At 37.7% G+C, this 13,024-nt stretch overlaps 1 protein-coding gene across 3 annotated transcripts in view; it reads left to right on the top strand.

The window, feature by feature from the left end:
- cactin (cactin, spliceosome C complex subunit) overlaps nucleotides 1–13,024 on the top strand; it is a 213,488-nt gene that overhangs the window by 32,536 nt on the left and 167,928 nt on the right. For 2 of the 3 annotated variants that reach the window (XM_090378432.1, XM_090378428.1), the window contains exons 3-4: nucleotides 3,474–3,665; nucleotides 12,709–12,778. In XM_090378432.1, the coding sequence (XP_090234558.1) occupies nucleotides 3,474–3,665; nucleotides 12,709–12,778 (262 nt within the window). Of the gene's footprint in view, nucleotides 1–3,473; nucleotides 3,666–12,708; nucleotides 12,779–13,024 lie in introns of those variants that run through there. The other variant, XM_090378436.1, reaches the window with a different exon arrangement.

The raw sequence follows: 13,024 nt of genomic DNA, 5'->3' as shown, positions 1-13,024 counted from the left end.
AAAGGAGGTTAGGCAGGCGAAGGCAGATTACGAGAGATCCTTGGCAAGGGATGCGAAGAAAAACAGCAAAGAGTTCTTTACTTATGTAAACTCTAGAAGGAAGGGGATGAATCAGATTGGTCCACTAGAGATCGATGGGTCAACTGTTGATGACCCTGCTCGGGTAGCTAACAAACTAAATAAATATTTTGCATCGACATTCACACATGAGGAGTTATTCAGCGAGGGGAATGCCAGAGGTGTATTCAACTCTAGCAGTAAGCTAGAGAATCTTGTAATAACTGAGAGCAAAGTGGAGGAGAAATTGTTGAAGATAAACACAAGAAAGGCACCTGGGGTGGATGGGATCTATCCAGTTATATTAAAGGAGGCAGCAAAGGAGGTAAGCAAACCCTTAGCCATAATTATGAGAGCTTCCTTGGACTCAGGGGAGGTACCCATTGACTGGAGATGTGCAAATGTGACCCCAATTCACAAAGGGGGATCAAAGGCTGACACAAGTAATTATAGACCTGTGAGTTTAACTTCTGTTCCCGGAAAATTAATGGAGGCACTGGTGAAAGAAGCACTGCAGGATCATCTAGACAAGACTTCAGTTATAGCTAGGACACAGCATGGTTTTGTTAAGGGGAAGTCTTGCCTGACCAATTTGATTGTATGATGCAGTCACAAAAGAACTGGATGCAGGGAATAACTTTGATATTATATACTTGGATCTTAGAAAGGCTTTTGATACTGTTGCACATGGAAGACTGCTGCACAAATTGGAGCAGTGTGGCATTGGAGGCAAGTTGCTGCTATGGATAAAGGGGTGGTTGAGGGGGAGAAGACAGAGAGTGGTAATCAATGGACACTGCTCATCGTGGACTAATGTTATTAGTGGAGTCCCTCAGGGTTCAGTATTGGGGCCTTTATTGTTTTCTGTATTTATAAATGATATTGATGATGGTATATCAGGCTTAATGTCCAAGTTTGCAGACGATACGAAGGTTGGCAGGGTTGTCAAGGACACTACTGACACTATGCTGCTGCAACAGGATTTGGAAAGGTTGAGCAGATGGGCTTCGAGGTGGCAAATGAAGTTTAACATTGACAAATGTAAAGTACTACATATGGGAAACAGCAACCCCAGAGCAACGTATCAACTCTGTGGTACTACACTGACAGTGGTAGAGAATGAAAGGGACCTGGGGGTGGTGGTGCAGGCAGATATGAAGTTCTCTGAGCAGTGCAGACGAGCTGCAAGAGTAGCTCATGGTGTATTGTCAATGATATATAGGAATTTTTCTAGCAGGGATAAGGAGGTGATTATTCCCTTGTATAAGGCAATGGTCAGGCCACACCTAGAGTACTGTATACAGGCCTGGAGGCCTCATTTCAGGAAGGATGTAGAGCTGCTGGAACGAGTACAGAGAAGGGCAACTAGATTGGTGAATGGGACAAAGGGGTTCTCTTACGAAGAAAGGCTTAAGTTTTGCAAATTACAGTGTCTGGAAACTAGGCACCAGCGGGGTGATCTGATAGAGGTGTACAAAGCCTTGAATGGTTTGAGCATGCTCAATGCTGATGGGATTCTTCCTCTAGCTCAGAAAAATCACCTGAGAGGGCATAAATTCAAATTGAGGAAAGACAGATGTAGGATAGATGTGCGGAAATTTGCCTTTAGCCAGCGGGTGGTTGGTGGGTGGAACAGACTTCCATCCCTTGTCGTGGAAGTTGATAGCCTAAATAAGTTTAAGGCTCAGCTGGACAGGTATTTCGAACGAACAGAGGGGTGAAGTGGAATTGGTTATTTTTATTTATGTTACTTTTTTTTTTTTTTTTTTTTTGGCTGATGCTGCATAAGCTTGCTTTCTTGCATCAAATGCCTCTACTAATGCTAATGCTAATGCTAAAGTCGGGAAGTTCCTGTATAAGCTAAGAGTTTCTTGGATAAAGCCTTAGGCTACAATGCCGCAAGGACAAGTTGCTTACAATGAATAAAAGGATGGTTGAATGGGAAAAGACAGAATGGTAATCAATGGACATTGTTTTTCTTGGACTAATGTTATTAGTCCACATCAGTGATATTGATGAAGGTATATTAGGCTTAATGTCGAAGTTTTCAGATGATACAAGTTAGCAGGGTTGTTAATGACAGTACTAATGCAATAGGATCTGGAAAAGATGAGCTGAGGAGTGGCAACTGAAGCTTAACATTGACAAATGCAGAGTACTGCATATGGGTAACAGTAACCCCAGAGAAATATGTGGTACTACACTCAAGGTAGTGGAGGATGAAAAAGACTTGGGGGTAATTGTGCAGTCAGATATGAGGTTTTCTGAGCAGTGCAGACAGACTGCTAGAGCAGGTGGTCATGGTGTCTTGTCAATGTTATACAGCAATTGTTCTAGCGGGATAAGAGGGTGATTATCCCCTTATATAAGGCAACACCTTGAGTACTGCTTGCAGGTCTGAAGGTCTCATTTTAGGTGGAGTTGCTAGAAAGAGCACAGAGAAGGGCAACAAGACTGGTGGGGGAAACAAAGGGGTGCTCTTACCAAGAAAGGCTTAAGTTCTGTAAATTGCGTCATCTGGAGACTGGGCACCTGCAAGGTGAATTGATTGAGGTGTACAAGGTCTTGAATGGTTTCAGCAGGCTCAGCACTGATGGTATTCTTCCTCCTGCTCAGATTATGAACCTGAGGGGGCATAAACTCAAATTTGAGGAAAGATGGTTGTAGAATAAATGTGCAGAAATTTGCATTTAGCCATATCGTGTAGTTGATTGCTGGAAGAAACTTCCATCTGTCTTTGTTGTAGGTGAAAGCTTAATTAAATTCAAGGAACAACTGGACAACTTTTGGAGAGAATGGATGGGTAAAACGGGAAGGGTTTTTTTTTTTTTTTTTGGCTGATGCTGTATGAGCTTGCTTTCTTGCATCATATGCCTCTGCTAATTGTATGGGAAATATAAGTTAATTCTTCCTTAAATGAGTTTTGTGTTATACAAAACTGTGGTGTGTGAATACCATTTATATCTAGCTGAGTGCGAGTTGCCTTGTTGATGCTCACTTCCATAATTTTCTCTACCACTAAAGTCAGACTAGTTAGTCTGTAGTTGTCCACTTTGTTTTTAAAACTTCTGTTATGAACTGGCAATACACAGATGGTTCTCTCCAAGGAAACCACCTCTAAATATGAGTCTGGTGAAGTCTTGTAATTGGTATCCAAATATGTGGGCGAAAAATATGTGCTGATTCTACACTGAAGAGCATGTAGAAAAACACTTTTTCGTGTGTTTAAAAAATGGTTAGAACATTTGAACAATAAGTTTTATGTAAAGTCTGCCGTTTTGAAAAGGAAATATTCTGGACATTTGTGATTGCAGATCACAGGTGCAGACTGAACTTTTCATACACCTTTTTTAGTTAAAGAAATAAAATATGTGTATTCTACATCTGAAATAATTTTAGATTGCATTTTATTCTAGGTCTACAAAAAGATCGTGTTCTCCAACACAGAAACATAAACAAAATCAGGCTAAGTCAAAAAGTTCTAAAAGAGAAAACGAGCCTTTTGATAGCAGTAAGGAATCAAACTCAGAAGGAGCACTTGATGAAGATGAAATTAAAACAATAAAAGCACTTGAAATGGAAAGAATGAGGTTAAAAGAAGAAAGAAGGTATGTACATAGCATAAAGAAAATGTTGCAGCTGTGCCAGTCAGTGATTTAAAAATAAATAATAATATTTATTATTATTATGTTTTTTTTAAATTTAGAACATAGGAAATGTTAAGTTACATTAAATTTAAGCTTGTAAATTTTGCAAAAAATTGTTTTCTTTCATAAGTCTATTTATATTTTGTTGACTCACAAACATAAACATGAAAACATACTGAAAATTGATGACAGCATGCAGGTGTACAAGTATTTGAAACTGACACTATTCAACACAGTGATTATTATTGGCTGTTTGCAGACTAGTCTTTAAAGATAGCATATGGAAGAAAACTGTTGCTGGTAATTTGATTATGTTGCATTTTCTTTGCAGTTAAAGCTAACAAACCTTTCAACTGCTATATAATTAATATTTAAGGCTGTTTATTATTTTGGTATTTTTTGCATCAGTAAAATTATGCAAATTGATTGTTATACTTATCTTTTAAAGGTAAATATATTAATTACCTCTGTTTTTTATGCTGTCTAAATTATTAATATAATCATATGAGCTGTGACAATAGTACTGTTGCCACACCCCAGACTAGTGCTGTTGTGGTCATGTTTGAGTTTAAAAATATACAGAGTGGCATGTTATGGTTCAAGCTTCCTCCAACAGATGGTGGACAACTGAAAGTAACAACCAGTTTCGTTAATGGTGTTAACATTCTGTGGCATGATTTTGCAATGGAACAATGAACAAATGTCAGATTTGCTTAACACTGGAAAAATCTGCAACAGAAACATATGAAAGGTTAAAAACTGTTTATGGTGATGACATATTAAGTCGTGCCAAGTGTGTTTGAATGGAATGAGTGGTTCGGAGAGGGATGTGAGGATGTTTGTGATTCCCCAGGATGTGGGTATCCGTCAGCCTCTTGAAATAAGGACAGATTTGCAAAAGTTTTGGCAATTGTGGCAAGCGATTGCTGTTTAAATCTCAGAATGATGGCTGATGAATTGACTTTGAATAAGAAGATAATTTGTCAAATTCTGCATGAAGATTTAGGGAAAAGAAACATTTGTGCCACGCAGCCTCAGTGATGAGCAGAAGCAACGAAAAGTGTCGTCATTCAAAATTCATACAGACTTCTCAAGAAAATTCTAATTTCCTTGAGAAGAGTGTTGGGTGTTTCAGTATGACTCAGAGACGAAGTGCCAGAGCATGCATTGGACTTCAAAGTCATCATATATGGACTAATAGATTAACAGTAGCTGCTTGCAGAGGTGAAAGTGATTCTTGCACTGCTTCTATTGGAATGAGCAGCAGCTGGAAAACAAGGTGCAACGGATTCCAGAGACTGCTGGAAGTGATTGTGGAACAAGTAAATACATGGGCTGTGTTAGGGTATCTAAGAATAGAATCAGGTGCATGTATAATTTTGTGTACACCAATGCTAGGAGTTTGGTAAATAAATTTGATGAATTTGAGGTGTTGGTCAAAACATCAAAGGCAGATATTGTTGGGATATCAGAGATGTGCTGTCACACAATATAAGGAATGCAGAACTGGAATTTGGTGAGTACAATATGTACACAAAGGATAAACAGGATAGGAAGGGAGGAGAGGTTATGCTATTAGTTAAGAAACACAAGATCCAAGGAACTACAGCCAGTCGACATGTTTGCACAGTGCAGTGTCGAGTCAGTTTGGTGTGACATAGCACTGGGAAAGCAAAATTGAGAGTAGGAGTGTGTTATAGGCCTAATGACTCTGATGAGTATAATAAACAACTGTACAGAGAAATAATGAGCGAGTAAATCAGTGAGTCTTATAATGGGGGATTTTAATTTCCCAGATATTGACTGGAATTTGTTGGTTGGTCACTCACACACTAGCAAGGCTTTTGTAGATTTATTGGATGATTGTTTTCTACAGTGGCATGTTCAGGAGGCAACTAGAGGGAGTAATACTCTTGACCTGATTATCAGTAGTAATTCTTCATGCATTAAGAATCTGCAGATAAAGGAACCATTAGGTGGCAGTAATCTCAGTGTGCTGAAGTAGGATTTACTCAAAGAGGTAACTACCATCAGGGGTAAAGGGAAAGGAAGGGTTTTTGCTCTCATAAAGGTGACTATGGTGGTCTGAAACAGTATTTAAATTCTATACGGTGGGACCAACTGATGACGTTACCAACAGCAAATTCAAAATGGGAAGCATTCAAAGAATTAATAAAAGAGACACGTGGCAGAGAAGAAAAATGCATGGGATAGATATAAATTAACAGGTGACACGGAAGCCTATGATAAATATAAGCTGGTCTGTAACCAAGTCACAAAGGAAGATAGGTAGGCAAATGCTGATTACGAGAAATCTTTGGTAGAGTATGCAAAGAAAAACAGCAAAGAGTTTTTTACTAATGTAAACTCTAGGAGCAAGGGGATGAATCAGATTGGTCCACTTGATATTGATGGTTCAACTGTTGATGATCCTCTTCAGGTAGCTAACAAACTAAATGAGTATTTTGCATCTACATTCACACATGAGTTATTCAGGGAGGGGGAATGCCAGAGGTGAATTAAGCTCTGGCAGTGAGCTTGATGATTTTGTAATAACTGAGAGCAAAGTGGAGGAGAAATTGTTGAAGCCAAACATAAGAAAGTCATCTGGGATGGATAGGATCAATCCAGTTATATTAAAGGAGGCAGCAAAGAAAGTAAGCAAACCCTTAACCATAATTATGAGAGCTTCCATGGACTCAGGGGGAAGTACCCATGGACTGGAGATGTGCAAATGTGACCCCAATCCACAAAGGAGGATTAAAGGGAGATGCAGGTAATTACAGACCTGTTAGTTTAACTTCTGTTCCAGGGAAATTAATGGAGGCACTGGTTAAAGAAGCATTGCAGGATCATCTAGATAAGACTTCAGTTATAGCTGGGACACAGCATGGGTTTCTTAAGGGGAAGTCTTGTCTGACTAATTTGATTGGATACTATGATGTGGTCACAGAGGAACTGGATGCAAAGAAAAATTTTGATGTCATATATTTGGATCTTGAGCATTTGATACTGTTGCACTTGGAAAACTGCATCACAAATTGGAGCAGTGTGGCATTAGAGGCAAATTGCTGCTGTGGATAAAGGGATGGTTGAGTGGGAGAAGACAGTGGTAATCAATGGACACTGCTCTTCATGGACTAATGTTATTAGTGGAGTCCCTCAGGGTTCAGTGTTGGGTCTATTGTTGTTTTCTGTATTTATTATTCATATTGATGCAGTTCAAGTTTGCAGACGATACGAAGGTTGGCTGGGTTGTTAATGACACTAATGACAGTACGCTGCCGCAGCAGGAACTAGAAAAGTTGAGCAGATGGGCTGAGAGGTGGCAACTGAAGTTTAATATTGAAAAATGTAAAATACTGCATATGGGAAGCAGTAACTTCAGAGTAGTGTATCAACTGTGTGGTACTACACGGACAGTGGTAGAGACTGAAAAGGACCTGGGGTAATCGTGCAGGCAGATATGAAGTTTTCTGAGCAGTGCAGACGGTCTGCAAGAGTAGCTCATGATGTCTTGTCAAAGATATACAGGAATTTTTCTAGTAGGGATAAGGAGGTGAATATCCCCTTGTATAAGGCAATGGTTAGGCCACACCTTGAGTACTGTATACAGGTCTGGAGACCTCATTTTAATGAGGCCTCCAGACCTGTATAGAAGGATGTATAGCTGTGGAACGAGTACAGAGAAGGGCAAAAAGATTAATGAATGGAACAAAGGGTTGCTCTTACAAAGAAAGGCTTTTAAATTTTGCAAATTACAGTGTCTGGAGACAATGCTGATCAAGGTTTTTTGGCAAACAGTGTGTTATTTTCAAGGAATTTGTACCTAAAGGAAGAGAGTCAATACAGGTGCTTCAAAGAATATTGAAGTGCATTTCCCTGGTGAGGCTGTAATTTCAAGAGAAGCAGCTGGTTCTTGCTGTATGACAATGCCCTGCCCATTCTGCACTTGTGAAGACATTTCTGACAAAGCATGGCACTGCACAGATCAACCATCCACCCTACTCTCCCAGTTTAGTACCAGAGACTTTTTCCTGAAATGAAAACTGCCTTCAAAGGAAAGAGATTTCAGGATGTTGAGGACATAAAGTAAAACGTAACTGCTGAACTGAACATTTCTTTGGATGCCTTCACTGACTTTTCAGAAACTTTGATAATGATGTAATAAGTGCATTCGATAAGGTGATGATTACCTTAAATAAAAATAAAATCATTTTTGGTCTCCTTCATTTTGTGTTCTTTTTATTGTATCACCTCAGTGTGAGTTTTATTGCCACACCTTATATGTTATTCTGTTTCTTATTTTCTAATCAACATATGTCATTGTCAGGGCTCCAGAAATCTGCTTATCACAAGTGAGTACATTTTTACTTTCCTTCCTTCCCTCTCATCCTCCAGCATAATAATCTTGTACAGAGGATTTGTAATTTGAACTCATAGTGACCAGATTGTTTAGAAATATTATACAGGTTAGGCTTGATTTACTAATTTCCAGTTGCCTTTTATATGCATGTTTCCCCCAGTCTACAGTGGGATTTGACTCAAACTTATCACCTCTCGAAAATGGTAGCATTGACTGTTGTGACTGTATTAAAAAAAAAAAAAAATATATATATATATATTTTTTTTAATGTAAATTTATGTATAATATTAGTGATTATTTTTATGTATAAAATCTAGTGATATTATACAGATTAGACTTGGTTTAGTATTCTCCTTTAGCCTTTCATGTCTGTGTTTATTTCATCTGCCCTAGTGTGTGGTCTCTGGCTAATGTAAAAGTTGTAGAGATTGAAAAAACCTAAAGCTAATTCACAGAGAAAATCCTTACTCCCACTTCTGGAGGTGACTATCCTAGTCTTGATTGAAGTGACCTTTAGAAATTTCTTCAGTTTACGTCAGGATGGGACTCAAACTTACCACCTTCCGAAAATGTTAGCATTGACTGGTGTGACTGCATTTAATCGTAGCATTGACTGTGTAGTTGCATTTAATTGTTACACACTTGTATTATGAAGCAATACAAGTGGTGTATGTGTACATGCATTACTGCTGTGTGATGATTTCAGATCTTTGCTAAGTAGTCTCTTTTATTGCTAAGTTATGTATTTCTAAGTTATATATTTGTGTTTATTGGATTAAGTAGGTAAAACTTTTTCACCACTCTTGCATTTATTGTACCTATATATACATATGGTATAACGTCACCACCAAATACGGAGGATGCGGAAAGGTCAGGGATTGACCACCGCATATCCCAGAGCAATATGGCCTTAGTTGCTAATGCTCCTAAAAACCAAATAACAAACAATAACAATAACATATGGTATAATCACTCTAATAATCCTTTATGTAATTTTGCAGGTGTATAATTAAAGCTATAGGTGTTTTTATAAAACCTAAATTATAAATTTTTGAATTTGATAAATACTGTACAACAGCCTTAGCATATTTTTTGGAAAACCAAGGTTAGATACAGGATGATGTTTTAGGTCAGAATGCAAAATAAAGGATTTCATCCCTACAAGAATAGTTTCAATGATGTAATCTGACCATCTGAAAATTTTAAATTATAATCCATCCAGTGAAAAGAAAAATAGAAATTAAGCAGACCATCTCATTCTGCATTCTTATAATATTAAACGACAAGATGCTGAGAGTGGTCATCAGAGAGGCTCCACTGGAGAAGAGACCATTACCAAGTTGTGATCTCTGGTGCCTAAGGATCACTGATATCCTCTCCACATATGTTGAAGGGCTGTTGGTTAGAAAAATCAAGAGTATTCTGGCAGGTAGATGAACAAGCTGTGTGAGGTTGTTAGTAATTGCAGAAACTTCAGAATCTCATCTAGCTTGGCTGTATAACTATGAAACTGAGCCAGCTGGAGTTGTGAACATTAAAATGACCTCACTGTTAGGAAAGTTAGGCTAGGGAAAGTCAAGTTTCAAAGAAAGAAAATAATCAGAGTTCCAAATGATTTGTGGTGTTGGGAGAGTGATAGCAGCAACAGATGATTTTGAAAGATTGGGACAGAGAGAGATTTTAAGCCATAGTAGATCAAAAGTGGGGGAGTTCCCAAATTAGGAAGTCTTGGGCAAGGAATACCAGTGCAGACATGCACAAGTACCACCCTTGAAGTGAAAGGAATCATAAAGTGAATAATTAGGGAAACATTATTTGGTTGTTTCAACCACTAGCTGAAATAACAAATTAGCATTAGCAAAGACACATGATGCAAGAAAGGAAGCATCAGCCAAAAAAAAAAAAACTTCTCATTTCACCCATCCACTTGCTCCAAATGTTTTGTCTAGTTCTGTCTTGAATCTATTTAAGCTATCAACTTCTACAACAACACATGGAAGTTTGGTCCAGCAATAATTGGGATGATTCTGTTAGAAAAAGATGGAAATGGAGATCACACAGAGTGGAACTAAGGCCAGGCCAGGAATATCTGTGAAGTGAATGAAGTTTTTTGAGGGTTAGATATTTTCACAAATAAGTTTTTCTGTTCCTCCATCTAGCTCCTAAATGTACAGAAATTTTTACATTACTTTTCCCCTACCTCACTGGAAATGATAAGTTCTGAAATTGGCATAATATAGTAATACATTCATGTGCATTAGTTTGAATTTTTGTGCATTAACAGTTTTATGTACTTGTGACTAATAGTTTTCAGGTTTATGCTTCATACTTATGGTGTTTTTTGCCCCAAACAGAATTAATGAAAATATTGAAAACAGTAAGTTTTCAATTAAAAACAAAATTTTGAATCTGAATTAAAATTTGAATTAAAAACAAATTTTTAATTCAAAATTTACATTTAATAAATAATTCAGTTCTTAGGAAAAGTCAAGCATATTTTAAAATAGCAAAACCATTTTTCTGGAATAAAAAAGAAATAGGTGGGCCTCTCAGGCCTTGTGCCACTGTTTGTTACAGTTGGGGGGAGGTGACTGCTGCTGGGTTAAATAACAGGGAATCATGCAGCATGAGTGACATGGAAAGTCCATCACATGTAGATTATGTAATGTAATCTGGAACAGATCACACAGTTGGGTTACCTGAGTTGTGTGCATTGTTTTGGATCTCTCCCTTCCCTTCCAGTGTTGTGTATCATATCACAATATATTTACTTATCTTTAGAATTAGAAAAATGCAATTTTTTTCACTATTAATGAAAAAGGTAAATATGGCAAAGGCAAACATGTAATAAATTAACACCCCAATTCACAAAGGAGGATCAAAGGCTGACACAAGTAATTATAGACCTGTGAGCTTCACTTCTGTTCCAGGAAAATTAATGGAGGCACTGGTTAAAGAAGCACTGCAGGATCATTTAGACAAGACTTCAGTTATAGCTCGGACACAGCATGGTTTTGTTAAGGGGAAGTCTTGCCCGACCAATTTGATTGGATACTATGATGCAGTCACAAAAGAACTGGATGCAGGGAATAGCTTTGATATTATATACTTGGATCTTAGAAAGGCTTTTGATACTGTTGCACATGGAAGACTGCTACACAAATTGGAGCAGTGTGACATTGGAGGTAAATTGCTGCTATGGATAAAGGGGTGGTTGAGGGGGAGAAGACAGAGAGTGGTAATCAATGGACACTGCTCATCGTGGACTAATGTTATTAGTGGAGTCCCTCAGGGCTCAGTGTTGGGTCCATTATTTTCTGTATTTATAAATGATATTGATGATGGTATATCAAGCTTAATGTCCAAGTTTGCAGACGATACAAAGGTTGGCAGGGTTGTCAAGGACACTACTGACACTATGCTGCTGCAACAGGATTTGGAAAGGTTGAGCAGATGGGCTGAGAGGTGGCAAATGAAGTTTAACATTGATAAATGTAAAGTACTACACATGGGAAACAGCAACTCCAGAGCAACGTATCAACTCTGTGGTACTACACTGACAGTGGTAGAGAATGAAAGGGACTTGGGGGTGGTTGTGCAGGCGGATATGAAGTTCTCTGAGCAGTGCAGACGGGCTGCAAGAGTAGCTCATGGAGTATTGTCAATGATATATAGGAATTTTTCCAGCAGGGATAAGGAGGTGATTATTCCCTTGTATAAGGCAATGGTCAGGCCACACCTAGAGTACTGTATACAGGTCTGGAGGCCTCATTTCAAGAAGGATATAGAGCTGCTGGAACGAGTACAGAGAAGGGCAACAAGATTAGTGAATGGAACAAAGGGGTGCTCTTACGAAGAAAGGCTTAAGTTTTGCAAATTACAGTGTCTGGAGACTAGGCACCAGCGAGGTGATCTGATAGAGGTGTATAAAGCCTTGAATGGTTTGAGCATGCTCAATGCTGATGGGATTCTTCCTCTAGCTCAGAATAATCACCTGAGAGGGCATAAATTCAAATTGAGGAAAGACAGATGTAGGATAGACGTGCAGAAATTTGCTTTTAGCCAGCAGCTGGTTGGTTGGTGGAACAGACTTCCATCCCTTGTCGTGGAGGTTGATAGCCTAAATAAGTTTAAGGCTCAGCTGGACAGGTATTTTGAATGAACAGAGGGGTGAAGTGGAAGTGGGGTTTTTTTTTTTTTTTTTGGCTGATGCTGCATAAGCTTGCTTTCTTGCATCAAATGCCTGTACAAATGCTAATGCTATATATAATATCTTTATATATATATATATATATATATATATATATAATAAAGACAAGACAAAAATTTAATAAAATTTTTTCTTCAAAAGAAATTATTGAACCATAACACCATTAAATTTATGTAAATTTTGGTGTGGTTACCCATTTTGAAGTACCAACATGAGCAACTCAGCCAAATTTTTGATAATTGTATAACCCATGAATAGTGATGCTAGTGCACTCTACGTATCCAAAAATAAAACAATTAAAAGATTTAAATTTCAGTATTGATCTACACCATTTATTCTATTGGAATTGTGCCGTGAAAAATCATAAGTTGAAATTTTATTACATTTACAATAAAATATTTTCATTTATATAAAATTTTCTTTATTAGGAAACAGAAGGAGATTTTAAAAGCTATGGAAACTCCAGAACAAAAGCGATTGAGAAGGCTAGCTAAAAAGGTGAATAAGATATTTTTTGCTAGATGCAGAGTTTATTAAAATATAGGAATAATCATGAATAGAATACAGTCGGACCTCCATATAACGAAATTGATCGTTTGTTTGAAAAAATTCGTTAAACAGAAATTTCATTATAAAGAAATGCCTTTTAAACAGTGAAAAATACTGTAAATTCAGAAATATAGTAAAAGATTGAAATAAATCGGAAACAAGTGGTATTGAATAAATTTTCTAACATTTTAAAAC

Source organism: Mastigoproctus giganteus, chromosome 1, assembly GCF_048544385.1.
Source record: "Mastigoproctus giganteus isolate SK-2022 chromosome 1, ASM4854438v1, whole genome shotgun sequence".
NCBI classification, from domain to species: domain Eukaryota; kingdom Metazoa; phylum Arthropoda; class Arachnida; order Uropygi; family Thelyphonidae; genus Mastigoproctus; species Mastigoproctus giganteus.
Note: the sequence above shows the minus strand (reverse complement) of the source record. Positions and strands in the feature narration are given on the sequence as shown.